This window comes from Epinephelus moara, chromosome 1 (assembly GCF_006386435.1).
Source record: "Epinephelus moara isolate mb chromosome 1, YSFRI_EMoa_1.0, whole genome shotgun sequence".
Lineage (NCBI taxonomy): Eukaryota > Metazoa > Chordata > Actinopteri > Perciformes > Serranidae > Epinephelus > Epinephelus moara.
In genome coordinates this window covers 8842060-8862020 of record NC_065506.1, presented here as the reverse complement: position 1 = coordinate 8862020, position 19961 = coordinate 8842060, and the positions used below count along the sequence as shown (strand labels likewise).

At 41.0% G+C, this 19961-nt stretch overlaps 1 protein-coding gene across 1 annotated transcript in view; it reads left to right on the top strand.

The window, feature by feature from the left end:
- The window catches only part of si:ch211-186j3.6 (neural-cadherin), a 446142-nt gene that overhangs the window by 219275 nt on the left and 206906 nt on the right, over nucleotides 1-19961 (top strand). The window contains 2 exon segments of the mRNA XM_050049923.1: nucleotides 7476-7603; nucleotides 7851-8037. Coding sequence (XP_049905880.1) covers nucleotides 7476-7603; nucleotides 7851-8037 — 315 coding nt within the window.

Sequence of the window (19961 nt, the reverse complement as noted above, 5' to 3'; positions counted from 1 at the left end):
CTTTCATTTACCTGTTTAATTAATACATTGTTTATATTAAGATCAAGATTTGGACTTGACCGCAAAGAGTGGTTTGTTCCAATCACCATACTAGTCGTTTTAGACACATTTAAGACAAGTTTATTACTATTGATCCAATCCAACACCAATTTCATTTCCTGATTTAAATTTATATTTAAATCATCAATTGTTGTTTCTCCTAAATAAATGGTTGAATCATCAGCATACATTTACATATGAGCTTTTTCTAATACAAGAGGAAAGTCATTTGTAAAAATAGAGTACAGAAGAGGCCCAAGGCAACTACCTTGAGGCACTCCCTGTTTCACATGTTTAATATCTGATTGACTTCCATTGAGGCACTCCCTGTTTCACATGTTTAATATCTGATTGACTTCCATTAAAATAAACTATTTGTTTTTTTTCACTGAGGTAACTATTCATCCATAATAAAGCAGCAGAAGAAAAACCATAATATTTAAATTTTTCCAATAATAAATCATGGATATCAAAAGCTGCAGAGAAATCAAGTAAAACAACTCCAATAATTTTCTTTTGTTCAATCTGCTTGTACCAATCATCTACCATTTGAGTCAGAGCAGTGGTTGTCGAATATTTTTCTTATTTTTCTCTGTATGCATGCTGGAAATTAGTAAATAAGTTGTTCATGGAAAAATATAGCTGAATTGGTTCATACACCACACGCTCCATAATCTTGCTCAAAATAGGCAATAAACTTATCGGTCGACTGTTGGATTCAGAAAACTGCAACTTTTTATTTTTGGGTATAGGGACTATCTTAGCAATTTTCCATGCTTGTGGACATTTATTTTTGTTAAAACATTGATTAATAATCTATGTAACCAGTGGAGCAATAACTGAAGTAATAGGCTTAAGCAGGCTTCCATCAAAATCATCATCCCTGGTGGCTTATTCTTGCAGTTCATCAACATAAATTCAACTTTAGATACACTGACTCTTTTAAATTCAAAGATACAATCTTTGCTGTGCATCAGATGATCTATTAATCTGACTGATACATTTATACTTGTATGCTGTACAGTACCTTTTAACTTATCTATCTTTTCAATAAAGAAATTATTTAAGTGATTTGCGATATCTTTGGGTTTGGTTAAGAACTCCCCTCCAGTCTCTAAAAAAGATGGTGTGGACTTGTTTCCCTTTAATAAATAATTTAATGTACTCCATAAACGCTTACTGTCATGTTTGATTTCATGAATAATATTTGCATAATACTGTTTCTTCTTCTTCTTGTTTAATTTAGTAACAAAATTCCTTAATTTACAATAAACTTACCAATCTGACTTTAAACCTGATGATATGGCCATTAATTTTGCCTGGTCCCTTTCAATCATATGTTCCTTAATTTCTTTATCCAACCATGGGGAATTAATGGTTTTGACTGTAAATTTCTTTAATGGTACATGATTATCTACAATCTTAGTCAAAATTTTGTTAAAAATTTGAAATGCTTCTTCTGGATCATCTTGTAAGAACACATTTGACCAATTGGCATTGGCAACATCTCTCACGTATTCATCATGATTGAAATTTTTAAAAATTCTTTTCTTTACTATCTTTGAACCTGCTTTTGGAACTTTTGTTTTTCTGACAATTGCGATGAGATTGTGATCTGTACATCCAACAGGCAGTGATATGGATTTAGAACAAACTGCAGGAGTATTTAAATAAATATGATCTATACAAGTTGCCACTTGTTTGCCATCCATCTTCAAACAAATTCTTGTGGGCTTATTAACAACTTGTGATAATTTCTTTTTCATTGGACAAGAAGAAGAATTCCAGTCAATGTTCATATCAGCCATGAAATATAGTTCATAATTAGTAGTACAAACATAATCTAACATATCACAGATTTTGTCTAAATATCCACAATTAGCACTAGGGGGTCGATAACCACATCCTATCAAAATAGGTTTGAGATGTTTCAAATAAATCTGCAACCAAAGAACTTCAATGTCAGGTGACATTAAATCTTCCCTAATTTTGACAGGTAAGTGAGACTGAACATAACAAGCTATCCCTCCTCCATTAGCATTCCTATCTCTCCTAAAAATATTAAATCCGTGTATCGTTAAAGATATATCCTCGAAAGTAGAATCTAAATGCGTTTCTGATACTGCCAGTATGTGAATATTGTTTGGTAGTAATATATCTTCCACTTCAATTAATTTGTTTCTGATACTACATATATTTATGTGGGCCATTCTAAGGCCTTTCTTAGGTAATTTATGTGACATCAAATAAAATTTGCTTTACTTTTAGTTTCTTTTTGATGCACTCAAATTCGGAGCAACATAACTGACATTTCACAAAACAGTTACACTTACAAACACACATGAACATAAATTTACACATAATTTGTTGTATTGCCACAATAGCTGTCATGATTGGAATGCTCAGTAAGTCAGCCAAACTCCATTGTTGACCTTTCTTAGTTAATCTGGTTGTAATCTAATTACTTTCTGTGCACTGACAGGTTCCTTAAATTATAGTGCAAAATGAAAAGAAAAGAGGGGGAAAATATAATGCTAAACCTGTAGGCTATAGTAGGTTTTTTGCATAGTTTTTATTTAATCAACATAGATTGTTCACTAAAACAAAACAGGCATTATATTTGCAATTAGGTGGGCTTTTCCTCAGTCAGAGGTTTCGCCTCTTAAACTTACATTTTCATTCATTCATCAATTCATCTTCTACTATAGTTCAGTGGTTCAGTTCAAAACAATATTGCATAACACAGTGGAGCACAAAGGCTCCGGAGAAGAAACCGAGTTAGTGACATCAATAATGGCCGAGTTAGCAGGATGCAGTAATAGGACACGAGAGAGAGAGAGAGAGATAGAGAGAGAAGGAGAGAAGGTGCCTGGTGTATTATAGGGGGTCCTCCGGCAGACTAGGCCTAAGTCAGCCTAACTAGGGGTTGGTACAAGGCAAGCCTGAGCCAGCCCTAACTAAAAGCTTTATCAAAGAGGAAAGTCTTAAGTCTAGTCTTAAATGTGGAGACGATGTCTGCCTCCCGGACCGCAACAGGAAGATGATTCCACAGGAGAGGAGCCTGATAGCTGAAGGCTCTGGCTCCTGATCTACTTTTGGAGACTTTAGGGACCACGAGTAACCCTGCGTTCTCAGAGCGCAGTGTTCTGGTGGGATAATATGGCACTATGAGCTCTCTAAGATATGACGGAGCTTGACCATTTAGAGCTTTATAAGTTAACAGTAGGATTTTAAATTCAATTCTGGATTTTACAGGGAGCCAGTGCAGAGAAGCTAAAACAGGAGAAATATGATCACATTTCTTAGTTCCTGTTAGTATACGTGCTGCTGCATTCTGAATTAGCTGGAGAGTTTTTAAGGACTTACTAGAGCTACCTGATAGTAGAGAGTTACAGTAATCCAGTCTAGAGGTAACAAAAGCGTGGACCAATTTTTCTGCATCTTTTAGGGATAGGCCTAATTGGCTTTAAGGCAGTTATGAAGTTTAGTTAATTGATTACTTTCTTCTGGCTTCATAGATAAATACAACTGTGTATCATCCACATAACAATGGAAATTTACAGAGTGATTTCTAATGATGTTACCTAAAGGAAGCATATATAGAGTAAATAGGATTGGTCTGAGCACAGAACCTAAAGGGCCCAACTAAGGCCATAAAGGGAAAGAATGACGCACATTTGCGAAGAACAAAAGGGTTAATTGTGTCAAAGCCCTCTCTCTAAGTTCGGTTGTGTTCTCATTCTCCATTACAGTCATTGGATACCAGAGCTACACAAATCCAAATTATTTGCACAGCTTGCCAGCTGTTGTGAGTGTGATGAGTCCAAGAGTGCAACATATATGCTTAACCCCACCGCCCCACATCCTTTACACACATTCCAGCAGGGACTCTTAGTCTAGTTGCTCTCTTACTATTTATCATCTTTGCCTAAGAATGTGAGTTTTCACCAGTCTATCAGTATATCATGTCTGTCATTATTTTTTTTATGGTTCTTCTGCATATGGTTACTTTGGTCTGTTGTCACTCTGTTTAGGTTAATACTCAGCCCATGATAACTAGAATTAAGTCGCCATCATCACAACTAAATATGGTGGTGTGAGCTAGTCCCTGACCTTGCTCCTCAGAATAACTCTGCCTACCCCACATGCCCCAGACTCCCTTGCATTTAATCCCCTTGCAACATGCACGCACACACACACACGTACACGCATACGCCATTCCATCAAATTGGTCTTAATCCAGTGAGAAATAATTAATTCGCAGACCCTCTCCCTTCTCTTGCCTTTCTGTCCCTCTTCTAACTTCCCCTTCTCCTCTTTTCACTCCCCCCTCCTCTCGCTTATCTGTCTTAATAAGAAAGCTCTTTGACTCCTCCAGAGGCATTGCGGCTGAGGAAGGGAGGGAGGTCTGTAATGGATTTAAGGCCCCATTTTTAATTCATAGATTAAGACATTTGCTCAGAAGAAAGGGTAGGAAAAAAATGCACACAGAGCAGCATTAGATTTAATGTGTTGCTCTATTCAAGTCATTTCTGTAATGCTTTTGGCCTCATACCAACTATGTTAAAATTTGGCTTCTGCTTTTCAGGCAAACTTCAGAGTTCACCTCCAGTCTCACCGCCTCTCGCTACTACCTTCTTTATCTCTCTATATAATGTAACTCTCTCTTCTACTGATGGAAGAAAGGGAACAAATTGTGTCCATTATTAATTGGCCTAATGCATGCTTTGACAATCCTCTTGATGCCAGCAGAGCTTGGAAGAATAACCACAACAGCAAAAATGACATTAATACTACAGTTGTCAGAGCTACAGGAAATGTGTGGACTGAGATGAATTAATGACCTGTGAGGGAGCCACCATGGTGCTAATGCTGATCCCTTACAATGCTCCTGTCTCCCAAATTATATCTCCCACAAAACAAGTTGAATGTTTAAAACTAGGATGAGCTCTTCTCATGTCCTCTCCAATAGCCAGAACTCAGAAGTATCTGAATGGGATATAGATTTCCAATTCTATCCCCAATGGCTGCGGGCTTGCTTCTTGATGAAGATCCAAAATCAATCACAGTCCAGGATGCTTCATGGCAATATCATAAGGAGGACTGAACCCTCTCTGAAGGCCAATGTGCAGCAACAATAAGGAGCTTTCATATTTACTGCCATTTTCTTTTCCCCTTAAATTTCTTTAGGACCTACAGAGTCACCTCAAAAAAAAAAAAAAAAAAAAAAAATCAGAAAAATAGAAATGTATTGATTTAAAAAGGAAATTTAATCAGCACGTAGTTGATGCATTTAAACTTAGTGGGCACTCTGACTGCAAACATCCCTGCAGTAGAACAATGCGAAGGGCTGCGTTTGTGTGGGTGTGTAGCTTCAGATACTGATGAAACATGAAATATCATCCAGGAAGTTCAGTTTTAGTAACAGATCAGAGAGTTTGAAGGCTATTGGATGCAAAAACACTGCTCAGCGCTTTTTAATACTCAGATGCAGAAATTTACAACTCTGGAATGTTATCACAAGACAATTTTTGTCTTTGGTTTCAATGACTGCAAGGTAAACAGGAGAATATGGTTTTCACATTACATCGACTAGGAAGGTACTCCTAGGCATACACCTACACAATGACCAGTGCCTTGCCTGATTGTGTTTCATTGGGTTCTGATGAAAGTAAACTTATTGTGGTGTCTGTGGTAGTAGTAGTAGTAGTAGTAGCAGTAGTTGTAGTGGTAGTAGTGGTAGTAGTAAGTAACCTTTATTTATATAGGTCTTCTCTAAACGATTATTAAGTGCCTTTCTTTTTCACATAAATGTGAATAATACAAAGTCAAGTTCAATAGAAGACATGATGAGCTTAAGTTAAGTGAAGGCTGTCCCATCGTATTGGAGCTAAAACAGTAAAAGCACAGTCTCCCTTTGTTTTGAGTCAGACGGCAGAACATCTAAACACTTTCTGTCAGCACTTCTGAAGAGCTGGTTTACAGAATATGGGGTTAAAAGATCAGAAATGTACAAGGGATCCAAACCTCAAAGGGCTTTATATGTGATTAACAGGATTTAAATTTAGTTCTAAAATGCAATTGAAGTCAATGCAGTGCAGCCATATAAATCTGCTCTGTGCATTTGGTGTTGCCCAGAAGCCATTCTGGTGCATTCAGGTCCAAATGCCAACGTGCTTTTACCAAACCATTTAGACATTTGAACTAAGAGGTGAAATAATCTAGGATAAGTGCCAAATAAAAGTTGTATGCTAAAAGGCAATATATGTCAGCAGAGGATGATAATTGAACAGCCGTAACCCTTTAATTATATGCATGAGCTGGTAAATGTGGTTTAGCTTTATTGCCAGAGCGAGAAGAGAGCAGTAGACTAGACATAATACATATTGTTTGATAATCCAAGATTGTGCTCAAGTGATTCTTGGGAGCTTTATCTACCTAGATGACAACAATCAACAACTTATCCATTGAAAGGAACACTTCCCCCCAAATAACCATTTGTATATTAACTTTCCAACCTGTGTTATGCTGAATTTGTGAAGAAAAGACAGTTTTCTTGCATGCCTCCATGGTGAATGAAGAAACCAAAATCCGAGAAAATTCTTGATGAATTTATATAAAACGGGGCTGCATTTAACAACCGCAACATCAAACATTCACAAACTCTCACACAATTTATGCAATATTATCCAAGTCTAAGTTATTTAGTTGTATGCTCAGTACTCCCCAAACAGACAGCCCCTTCTGATCGAGAACTGAACTGAAAGTGAAACTTACCTGTGTTCTCTTCAGAGACAGATGCCATTGACAAAAACAGTAATTTTACCTCGCTGAACACAGTAGCTGCCCAGATCTGTAGTTAGCTTGGATTTGCCAAAGTCACACAATAACACTATCTAACCTTTTAAAATATTAAGGTCATACAATAACATAAAACAAACTGATTGAGCTAGTTGTAGACCATTAGCTCCCATGTTTAGCGGCGGTATTGTCAATAGAGTCTTGCTTTGAAGAAAGCTTAGTTAAGTCAATGTTTAGCTCAGTTTCCTGTCAGAGGAGACTGTCCATTTGGGAAGTACTGAGCATTTGACTGGATAAATTAGATTTTTAGATTTTTTGCGCAAAGCAGAAATGAAAGAAAAAGTTTTCACAGTCCTTCACAAATGAGTTGTAAGACGGAGTGAGTAATTGAAAGACAAATGGACATTTGGGGGGAGTGAAGTATTCCTTTAACTGATAACTATGCTACCAACAACCACTGGTATGGAAATGGCTAGATGGATGTTACCATTTAACGCTGTTTGCAATGTGGGCCTTCCAAAGATCCAAGCAATCATGTACTGTATATCATTTCTGTCAAATCCAGCAGACGGTCATTGCAAAAATAATTTTTGCCTGAATCCTAAGCACTCTCTTCCTATCCTCTTCCTTCTTAGATGTAAATGACAACGTTCCATTTTTCACTTCCTCGATCTACGAAGCCTCAGTCACTGAAGGGGCAGAATCAGGAACTTTGGTTTTCCAGGTTTCAGCCAATGACCTTGACTTGGGTCTCAATGGCAAGGTGAAAACACACAACACATGCACACACACTCACACAGTGGTAAAAGTGGTAATGCTGCTTTTTCAGTGTTTTCTTGTGTGTTTATAACTCAGTTCCCTTTGAATACATGCACTCAATCATTTTCAGTCTCCCTCTGTTTTTGATTATCCAGAATGTGTTTTCCTTGCTGTGTAAATGAGCAGTTTAACTGTGCTTTGGCTCCTGACCTTTTACATAATTGTGTTTGAACCAACCCCCTTCCACCCAGATTTCCTACTCCCTGCTGGAAGATCGCAGTGGAGACCACCAGTATTTCCGTATTGACCCAGAGCTAGGATTCATCTACTCACAAACTGTGTTTGACCGTGAGACCAAAAGCTCCTACCTGCTGGAGGTTCAGTCTGTGGATGGCTGGGAGTCAGCACGACCTGGCAAACATGGGCAACCCAATTCTGGTAAGTAAGGCTGACACTGCACAGAACAACTTGCGACTAAACTGATGGTTAAACTCTGATTGCTTTGGTGTTTTTGCAGTTTGTCCAGTATTGTTACGTCTCAAGCTTTAGTGCTAAGAACAGCAATTGTACTGGAAAAAGCTGTCATGGAGTAGTTAGGTTGAACTGGCACTGTGTTATAGCAGTATATGATGAAGAGCAGCTGCAGTGTATAGAGGTGAACTTGAATAATGACTTTAAAGCATAAGAAACATTTCATATTTCAGTAACCTTCGACAGGTTTACCTGTATTCCAAAGTTATCTAACCATATCTTACAAAAGGTAAGGCACTTCTGTAGTCCACAAAATATGTGGACACCTGATTATCACACCCTCGCGTGATGTGTTGAACATCTTATTAAACTGCTGCTGTAACAGCTTCTTGAAGGCTTTCCACCTGATTCTGGAACCTGTCACCAGGGATTTGCTCCCAGTCAGCCACAGGAGCGTTAGTGGGGTCAGCCACTGATGGTGATGAGGCTTGGCTCACAGTCTGCATTCTGCTTCATTCCAAAGGTGTTAGGTCAGGGTCCTTTCATGCCAAAAAAAATACCTAAAGGACCTTGTTTCTTGCACAGTGGCACTGTCATGTTGGAACAGGAAAAAAACCTTCCCCAAACTGTTGCTAAGAAGTTGGAAGGACACTGTTTAAAATATCTTTGTATGCTTTACAGGGTTGGGACTCTCAAGGCACGTCCCAATTCAATTCCGATTCAGAGAGCAACGATGCTATCATAAATCGTTTATAAATGTATCTTGATGTGACAAAATGTTTGTTTTCCAGACATGATTTATTTTTTCTCATTGTCTGACTACTTGTTACTTTTAAAACACAGTGTATTTGAGCTGATCTTTAATAGAAAATAAACAGATGCATTAACTTCCTTTATCTTTTATTAATACAATAGTAGTAACAAATGCAAAAGCTGTGTCAACTGGAAAACTATACTATAGATATGCTATGTGCTAGACTTGTTGATGTTGAAGTAGTCTCACCAGCGATCAACTGCGATATGAAGTGCTTTTATTTCCACGAGGCCCAGGGTTTCAGAGTTTTGATTATTGACTTTTTCTGCATGGAGACATAATATTGCAAGAGAGAATTGTGAAATCGTAAAAGCAGATTTCTTTTTTAACCCCAACCGATAATGCTGTAGCATTAAGTATGAAGGTATTATTGGTGAAAAAGCACCTGTAACAGTAGAAAGCACCTGTAACAGTAGAAAGCACCTGTAACAGTAGAATTTGTAGTTGTGTACAGTGATTTGTATGTGTCTAAGTATGAGTTGTGTACTTGTACAGTGATTTGTATGTGTGTCAGTATGAGTTGTGTACTTGTACAGTGATTTGTATGTGTGTCAGTATGAGTTGTGTACTTGTACAGTGATTTGTATGTGTGTCAGTATGAGTTGTGTACTTGTACAGTGATTTGTATGTGTGTCAGTATGAGTTGTGTACTTGTACAGTGATTTGTATGTGTGTCAGTATGAGTTGTGTACTTGTACAGTGATTTGTATGTGTGTCAGTATGAGTTGTGTACTTGTACAGTGATTTGTATGTGTGTCAGTATGAGTTGTGTACTTGTACAGTGATTTGTATGTGTGTCAGTATGAGTTGTGTACTTGTACAGTGATTTGTATGTGTGTCAGTATGAGTTGTGTACTTGTACAGTGATTTGTATGTGTGTCAGTATGAGTTGTGTACTTGTACAGTGATTTGTATGTGTGTCAGTATGAGTTGTGTACTTGTACAGTGATTTGTATGTGTGTCAGTATGAGTTGTGTACTTGTACAGTGATTTGTATGTGTGTCAGTATGAGTTGTGTACTTGTACAGTGATTTGTATGTGTGTCAGTATGAGTTGTGTACTTGTAGATTTTTTTTTTCTCTCCACAAATACAACACAACACTTACACATTCACAAATTCTTCATTACAGGTGCACAAATCCTATTTTACAAGTCACAGATTAAAAAACTGACACGCTCACATTTTTGCTCCTATTGTTGCAGTATATTTGGTGCAAAACATATTTGTGCACCTGTATCAAACAATGTGAAGTTGTGGACAAAATTTGAATATGTGCAAACCTGAATGTGAACTTGTGCAAAAAATGTTCAATTTATGTAAAATACTTTCTCAGGAAATTATTTGTGTTCCTTTAAAACACAAAAACAAATCGATAATTACAACTGCTCGAATCTTCCCCACAAGTCACAGATTGTTTCCTTCCCCACGAGTCACAGATTCTGTTTCCCTCAACTACAAATCACAAATCGCGCCTCCACTGAGATATTTGGTGAAAAACTATCTGTGCATTCAGTCTACGGAGAAAAAGGCGGGTGCTGATCTGAGATCGAATCGACTCTTTCCACAACCAATCAGAGGAGAGTGACTTTTGTCTGCATGGCGGAGTGAGAAGGTCACGTCGCGGGGAAGGGGGCGGGGTTATTGAGCCACTCAGTCGCTGCAATGCTGGAGACGATGGTCAGAGACCTTGAAGAGCCCTTGTTATATTCTACGGTGCTGGCGATGGTGAACAAAAGCATAACACTGCCGCAAACGGACCCTGGTAAGTTTGTTTTCGAACATTTTCGCCTTGCACATAGTTGTTTAGTTTTACCAGTTTTTTCAGATAACAGCTGTGTTCCAATTTAGGCCCGCGTCCCTCGGAGGATGCGTATGGAGATATATTTGTGTCTTTATTACATGCGAGAAAATAAATGATATGAGAGGGAAAAAAAATGTTTGAGAGAAAAAAAAATATTTGAGAGAAAAAGTTTTCACACTGATAGCAAAAAATAATATTTGAGACTAAAAAAAGTTTTGAGAGAAAGTATTTTGTCATAGAATATAAAAAGAAAATAATAATTTGAGATTTAAAAAATGATTTCCAAGAAAAAAACTCTCAAAAACCTTTTTTTTTACTCTCAAATATTATTTTTTTGCTATCAGTGTGAAAACATTTTCTCTAAAAAAAAAAATTGTTTCTCTCAAAACATTTTTCTTCTCTCTCTCAAAACCTAAGTCTTTGCTCTCCTGTCAGGATTTTGCTTTCGCTGTGAAAATAATGTCATGGGCAGGGCCACGTTCCTATTGGCCAGTCTCAATCGAATTGACAGCTAGGTGAGGATTGTCTTGGGAGTCAAATTCAACTGAATCATTCATCCACCATGGTGGATTCACCGGCATAGATATGCTGCGTTATTTGGGAGCGGATATGCATATATAACGTTATGCATGTTGTGGCCAAATGGAGAGGAGAGGGAAATGAACCGACAACACCACCTGTGGAATTGCACCCCAGGGAATACACTCAAACCTGTAGACTACTCTTAACAACAGAAGGTCACACACTCACTCACTCCTCCTTGGTGCCCCTCACAAATCCCTCCATAAGCTTCAACTGGTCCAAAACTCTGCAGCCCGCATTATTACCAGAACCCCCTCCTTTCACCACATCACCCCTGTCCTCCAGCAGCTTCACTGCTGGAGGCAGAACCCTAACCCCCCTAACCCCTAACCCTAACCCAATACACACATCGTAACGTGTATGATAATCAACCGCTCCACGGATTGATTTTTCAACGACTTCATTGAAAACAAATGCACATGGCAGGGAGGAGGGTTAGCAAAACAGAGGAAAAGTGACAGGACGCTAAATTTCTCAGCTTTGCGTCGCAGTTTATTTATTAATGTGGTTAAAAATACAACCTACCTTGAATGTTGCCAAAATCGCTATCTCTGCTGCTGTTAGTTTGAAAACAACCCACCACCGGCAGGCCTTCTCTCCTTCTCACTCTGCCATGCAGACAAAAGTCACTCTCCTTTGATTGGTTGTGGAATCAGTCGATCTCAGATCAGCACCCGCCTTTTTCTCCGTAGACTGAATGCACAGATAGTTTTTCACCAAATATCTCAGTGGAGGCGCGATTTGTGATTTGTAGTTGAGGGAAACAGAATCTGTGACTCGTGGGGAAGGAAACAATCTGTGACTTGTGGGGAAGATTCGAGCAGTTGTAATTATCGATTTGTTTTTGTGTTTTAAGGAACACAAATAATTTCCTGAGAAAGTATTTTACATAAATTGAACATTTTTTGCACAAGTTCATATTCAGGTTTGCACATATTCAAATTTTGTCCACAACTTCACATTGTTTGATACAGGTGCACAAATATGTTTTGCACCAAATATACTGCAACAATAGGAGCAAAAATGTTAGCGTGTCAGTTTTTTAATCTGTGACTTGTAAAATAGGATTTGTGCACCTGTAATGAAGAACTTGTGAATGTGTAAGTGTTGTGTTGTATTTGTGGAGAGAAAAAAAAAATCTACAAGTACACAACTCATACTGACACACATACAAATCACTGTACAAGTACACAACTCATACTGACACATACAAATCACTGTACAAGTACACAACTCATACTTAGACACATACAAATCACTGTACACAACTACAAATTCTACTGTTACAGGTGCTCAAACCTTTTTCACCAATAATACCTTCATAATTAAGATTTCAATTTGCACTGTGTATTCAGGCAGGTGTTGTTCTTCTGACATAATTATGCCGCACCCATCTTTTCAAATGATGAAGCACGATTCATAGCTGCAGCCTAGAATTGTGTAGTGCTCCATGGTTCAATCTCACTGTGCTTTACTCCTGTCCAACCAAGGCTTTGTGTTGACCATGATGGTCTTAGGTTTCTGTACTGCTGCTCAGCTAAGGAAATCCATGTCATGAAGCTCCCCACTAACCACTCCTGTGCTAATGTTGCTTCTGGAGGCCGTTTAGAATTCGTTTGGGAGTCAGTCCAGTTGTGTGAGCTTGTGTGGCCTGCCGCTTCACTGCTGAGCTGTCATGACTCCTAAGCTGGGGAAAATCATGCAGGGAAGAAATTTGACGAACAGACTTATCCCCAATTTCCACATACTCCGTCTGTGCCGCGCAGCGCACTGCGTAGCAGATACGCTCCCATTCTAGTGAATAGCTTCATCTCCACAACGCGCTGTGCAGCATTTGTGGAGCGTCCCAGAAGTAGAAGCAGGGTATTTTTGACATTGCCACATTAAAAGTCAGTGAGCTCTTCAGATCTACACAATCAGATGTTTGCAGGTGTTTCTAAATTCAGATTGCATGGCCGTGTGATTGATTTTAAGCACCTATTAGCATTAAGCCGTTAATTGGAAGGGCTGTCTGCATACTTTTATAATACAGTACATCAATTGATACTGCAGTCTCTTAAGTTGAGACATTTTTATTCAGCAGTTACATTGAATGCAGTTGCTACCAATGCAACTGCACATAAGGAAATCCTAACTCTAACTCTAATTAAAATGTATGTGAACAAGGATCACCTTCAAGCTTAAAGGTTGGCAAATTTTAATATAACCTTTATGATGTTTTTCTGAGATATGATCTGTTGTTGACGTTAATTTTGAACAAGAGTTAATTACAATGGTTATTGAGTCTTCAGCTTTCATGTAAAAAGGCAAACAGATTGATGTAATTGCAGAAATGATTTAGATTCTGTTGATATTGGCGTTGTAATCCAGTTTATATAACAACGGTGGTTGCTGTTATTCTGACTGAAAAGGAGGACGAGTACAAAAGGGGAGAAAGCTGTCGACAGCTGCTCTGTAGACTTCATTTAAGGCTCCAAATCTTCATTGAAGGCAGCAATAATCTCTGTTTTCCTCTTTCTGTCTCTTTCCCACATCTGCTCATCTCTCCCTACTGAATGACCAAAGGCCATCTTTCTCTCTCTCAGTCTGTCTCCCTCTCTTGCTCCATCTCTTAATTTCTCTCTCATTTGCTGCCAGATGAAATGCATACATGCTCCAATGGTAGAATAGAGAGATGCAGAGAAATGAACAGATGTTCAGACAGATGGGTGAATGGAGAGAGGTGTTGAATAAACAGCAAGACAGACCAGGATATATTTTTAATAAATATGATCATAGATTATTAACAGATCTTCTCTCTAGGTTTGGCTCACTACCACATTTGTGGCAATGTAAACAGTTGTTAAATATTAAGCAGAGCAGAGACTGAGAGACTGCAGTGAAGCTGAGAGTTATTTTATTTTTTTCTGTGTCATAAATATTGAATGGGGCTGCATAAAGAAGGATGGGTGACAAGAAAATTAACAGATATTTAACACGGATTCATACATCACATCTGTTAAACCTATGAAGAAAAAAAAATCTCACATCTTAAAGAGTTGCTGGCCTAAAAACTCCATTTTAAACAAACTCCCTGCTCTCTGCTATGAAACAAACAAAAAAATACATAAATTAAAATCTGATTTATATAAGCATGGCTGCATACCAGGGTGGCATGATAGAATTTATATAAATCGGATTATTCCCTGATGCTCCTTAAATCAAAGACTGTTTTTTCCCTTCCTATTTGGCTTCCTTTTGTTACAGCTGATCCAATTCTGCCCTTAAAGCTCTGAAGCTCTGAAGCTCTAAAGATATATGACACATTAAAACAGGATTATTTTAAAACTCAAAATGTTTTCTGAGCTGGTTATCAGTCAATGCATATTAGATCATTAGTATTAATTAATATTAACTGTACAATAACAAATTAAAGTATGTCAGCATGCAAATTCTTAACTTTCCATACTGACATCATTTTTAAGCCTATTGTCTTCATAACATAAGCAACTCCCTGAAGTTTAGCTGTGGTTTTGGTGTGCCACCCCAAGTTGTTTAGTGGCCCTGTCAGGCCACCACTATGAAAAATCCTTGGGGTGCTATTGATCTCCAAGCAAGAACTACTTTTGGCTATGAAAAGGTTGCAGTCTAAAATTTTTCAAAAACACTTGTTACCAACACATCTGATTTTACATGCTGGTGAATTTCTGCATGTAACCAAGTTGAAATTATAGCAACTTCTTTGCCTTCATTGCTGGAAACAAGTCCCCATACAAACATTCTGCTTATTGTATAATACAGTTCCAACTTCACAGAAGTACTTGCTATTACAGGTTTCATAAACTCCAGTAAACCATGGTTGTACACTCCCATTAACACCATTTTAACTTTCCTGATGCATTAGCATGATGGTCACATGGTTTCATTGGATGAAAGCATTTCACTATGTGGCTTAGGTAAAAACTACCTATGGTTGGATAGAATTTTCCATAATGAGCCCTTTGCTGCGGTTCTCACCAAGAGACTGGTAATTTTAGCACCCACAGTTTTCTAAAGCAGGGCTGCCAGCTCTCATCACTTTTATTACCATGAGAAAGTATTGCTTGAGTGCTCACCTAAATTTGATGTCTCTTTGGTTGTGTGAGGATATCTGTATGGTTCGATACTGAAGCTTCATATTTGGAATACTTTCTTAAAGGATCTTTTTCAAAAACATAAAACTCTAATAACCATGATAGCAGGCAAACCTGTGGTGAATTCTAACTTCACCCCCAATACATTTCCACCAGGTTTCAGAGCCCTGTCATTGATCCTGGAAATTTAATGGGTTGCACTGTTTAAAATATTTACTTAAATCATTGACTTATTTTTATAAGGCTAAATAGCTAATAAATCAAAAAAAAATTTTTCCACTTCATCATATGTTCTTTTCAAGAGCTGTGAAAGGGTCATGTGTGTGATTTATCGTGGCCTTATTTGAGTAGAGGAAAAGTCCACTAGCTGCTAGGTTAGTTTGTGCAGTAGGCTAATAATGTTGGGCTTATGCCAATAATGTTGGCATGTTGTATATGTAGACAGTTGTTGTGTCACTGGCTTTTTTTGAGTGAAGGAAAAGTCCGTCATTTTTGCGCACAGGGCGACGGCACCATGTTGTTTCTTCGGGCCCCATGGCCTAAGGCCTGGCCACCAGACGCTCGCTCCCCCGAACCCTGGGACCAAACTCCTGGAGAGGGGCTGGACTCTCACTTTTTCTGGAGTTGCTCAGGGTGAGAGTGCTGGGCAGATGTGGGGATACTCACAAGCCCCCGGCTGAGCGCCGTTGTGTTGGGGTTCTCCCCGGAGAACGAGAGGGTCGCCTCGATGTGACTGCGGGTCGCAGAGAGAAGGTCTCTGACTGTTGTTTGTGCTTATGCACCGAATGGCAGTGCGGAGTACCCAGCCTTCTTGGAGTCTCTTGGCGGAGACCTGCAAGGGGTGCCAGCTGGGGACTCCATAATTCTCCTGGGGGACTTCAACGCTCACGTGGGCAATGACGGAGAAACCTGGAGGGGGGTGATTGGTCACGTGGGCAATGACGGAGAAACCTGGAGGGGGGTGATTGGGAGGAATGGCCTGCCTGATCTGAACCCGAGCGGTGCTTTGTTATTTGACTTCTGTTCGAGCAAAGGACTGGCCATAACGAACACCATGTTCGAACACAGGGAGGTTCATAAGTGTACCTGGTACCAGAACACCCTAGGCCTAAGATCAATGTCGATCTTGTGGTTTATATCAGCAGATCTGCTGCCGTGTGTCTTGGACCCTCGGGTGAAGAGAGGAGCAGAGCTGTCAACTGATCACCACCTGTTGGTGAGTTGGATCAGATGGCAGGGGAGGCTGCCGGACAGACCTGGTAAACCCAAACGTGTAGTGAGGGTGAACTGGGAACGTCTGGCAGAGGACCCTGTCCATGGGGTCTTCAACTCCCACCTCCGGGAGAATATCTTGTGCATCCCAGGGGAGGTTGGGGACATGGAGTCTGAGTGGGCCATGTTCAAAGCCTCCATTGTGGAGGTGGCTGCTAGGAGCTGTGGTCAGAAGGTTGTTGGTGCCTGTCGGAGCAGCAACTGAATAACCCGCTGGTGGACACCAGCGGTGAGGGAGGCCGTCAGGCTGAAGAAGGAGGCCTTTCGGGTCTGGCTGGCCCAGGGGTCTCCTGAAGCAGCAGACAGGTACCAGTTGGCCAGAAGGGCTGCAGCTGTGATGGTCAATGAAGCAAAAACCCGGGTGTGGGAAGAGTTCGGGGAGGCTATGGAGAAGGACTTTCGGTTGGCCTCAAGGAAGTTCTGGCAGACCGTTAACCGACTCAGGAAGGGAAAGCAGGGCTTGTCTCAGGCTGTGCTCAGCAGAGAGGGAGAACTGCTGACCTGAACTGGGGAGATCGTCGGGCGGTGGAAGGTGCACTTTGAGGACCTCCTGAACCCGGCCATCACGTCCACTGAGAACGCAGCAGAGCTTGAAGACTCGGGGGAACTCTCGCCCATATCCCTGGCGGAGGTTGCTCCCCAGTGGCAAGGCGCCGGGTGTGGATGAGATTTGCCCTGAGATGCTGAAGGCTCTGGGCACTGTTGGGCTGTCTTGGCTGACACGCCTGTTCAGTGTCGCGTGGAGGCCGGGTACAGTGCCTGCAGAGTGGCAGACCGGGGTGGCGGTCCCCATCTTCAAAAATGGGGACCGGAGGTCGTGCTCCAACTATCGGGGTATCACACTGCTCAGCCTCCCGAGTAAAGTTTACTCCAGGGTGCTGGAAAGGAGGCTCCGACCGATTGTCGAACTTCAGATTCAGGAGGAGCAATGCGGATTTCATCCTGGCCGTGGAATAGTGGACCAGCTCTTTACCCTTGCAAGGCTGCTGGAGGGGGTGTGGGAGTTTGCCTATCCAGTCTACATGTACTTTGTGGACCTGGAGAAGGCTTATGACTGTGTCCCTCGGGGGGTCTTGTGGGGGGTACTGCGGGAGTATGGGGTTCCAGGCTTGCTGCTACGAGCCATCCAGTCCCTGTATGACCAAAGTGAGAGCTGTGTCCGCATACTCGGTGTGAAGTCGACCATGTTTTCAGTGGATGTTTGCCTCCGCCAAGGTTATCCCTTGTCACCAATCCGCTTTGTGATCTTCATGGACAGGATCTCGAGGTGCAGCCAGGGGGAGGAAGGGGTCCAGTTTGGGGACCTCAGAATTGTGTCCCTGTTTTTCGCAGATGATGTGGTTCTGTTGGCTCCATCACACCGTGACCTCCAGCATGCACTGGAGCGTTCTGCAGCTGAGTGTGAAGCAGTTGGGATGAGAGTCAGCACCTCCAAGTCTGAGGCCAATGGTTCTCTGTCGGAAACCGGTGGATTGCCCTCTCCGGGTTGGGGGAGAGTTACTGCCTCAAGCGAGGGAGTTCAAGTATCTTGGGGTCTTGTTCACGAGTGAGGGTAGAATGGAGCATGAGATGGATCGGCGGGTTGGTGCGGCTTCTGCAGTGACGCGGGCGCTGTGCTGGAAAGCTAAGCTTTCAATTTACTGGTCCATCTACGTCCCAACCCTCACCTATGGTCATGAACTCTGGGTAGTGACCGAAAGAATGAGATCGCGGATACAAGCGGTGGAAATGAGTTTCCTCCGTGGGGTGGCTGGGCTCAGCCTTAGAGATAGGGTAAGGAGCTCGGACATCTGGAGGGAGCTCGGAGTAGAGCCGCTGCTCCTTCGCGTCGAAAGGGGTCAGTTGAGGTGGTTCGGGCATCTGATCAGGATGCCTCCTGGGCGCCTCCCGCTGGAGGTGTCCCGGGCATGTCCCTCTGGTAGGAGGCCCCAGGGCAGACCCAGAACAAGCTGGAGGGATTACATATCTTGTCTGGCCTGGGTACACCTTGGGGTCCCCCAGGAGGAGCTGGAAAGTGTTGCTGGGGAGAGGGATGTCTGGAGTGCTTTGCTCGGCTGCTGCCCCCGCGACCCGGCCCCAGATAAGTGGATGAAAATGGATGGATGGATGGATGGATGGATGGATGGATGGATGGATGGAAATGTCATAGGCTTATGTGAATACTATTAGCATGTATTATTTGTGGAGAAAATGTGCCAAATAAAAGCCAACAGTTTTGTCTGTGAGCTGTATGAGTTTTAATTGAGCTGAATTTTGTACTTTTGTTTAATGTTGTTGCTATTAAGAAATTCTTTTATGCTTGTTTATAGGGATGCACCGAATATTCGGTAACCGAATATAGCCGAATATTGCAAAAAAACACACATTTGGTATTTGGTGGAATGATAACGCAATCAAACAGCGTGCTGTGACGGGCGGATTAAATTGTCGGCAGTGTGGCGATCCATCCGTCACCACACTCGCATTTGCGACTAAAAATAGTTTTGCGCGAGCAAAATAGGCTGAAATCGTTCAGCACGCTGTGCGAGCAGCCTACAGATTTCAACCACCAGCAGAAACGAAAGGCGAATCCCACCGATTGTGGGTTGAACGGGGGTCACAGACACAGACAGTAATGTATTCCAGTCAAATACGGCGGCCATCGGTTTACCGGCGAGGAGAAGTCAGCTCCAATAATATCCTCTTCTTGGCATGTGGACTGCCCAGAAGTAGGCTACCTGAACAGCCGAGCCAGCCGAACACAGGTATGTGATGTGTCAGAGGAGAAACGAGTCGTTCACGGCCCACAAACCTCACCGCACTTTAGGGACTGTTCTTTATTTATGAAGGGACCGTCAGGGGAGGAGGGTGGCTGGTTGATTCTTATTTTATTTATTTATTTTATTTTGATCCCCCCTATGTTCATCACTCATTGATGCTGTTTTTGAAGTATGAATAAGTCAATAAGAAATTTATTCAGTTGAAATATCATTGATGTATTATAGAAAAGTGATTTATCTTTTTATAAATGACAAAAGGCACATCTGCCTCATTTTCGCTGTGGTATCGTGATACTACTCAGAACCATGATATTTTCATTGGTATCGTACAGTGGGTCCCAATATTGGTACCCTGACAACACTAATCTGGAGGGGGTTCATCTGCAAAAACTAATGAAAAACTAAACAACGATATTCGGTATTCGGTACTCGGTATTTGGCCAAGCGTTTGATATTATTCGGCTTCGGCTTCGGCCACAATTTTCATTTTGGTGCATCCCTACTTGTTTATGTGTGTTAGTTGAATTAATCAAACTTAACTGCACTTGAC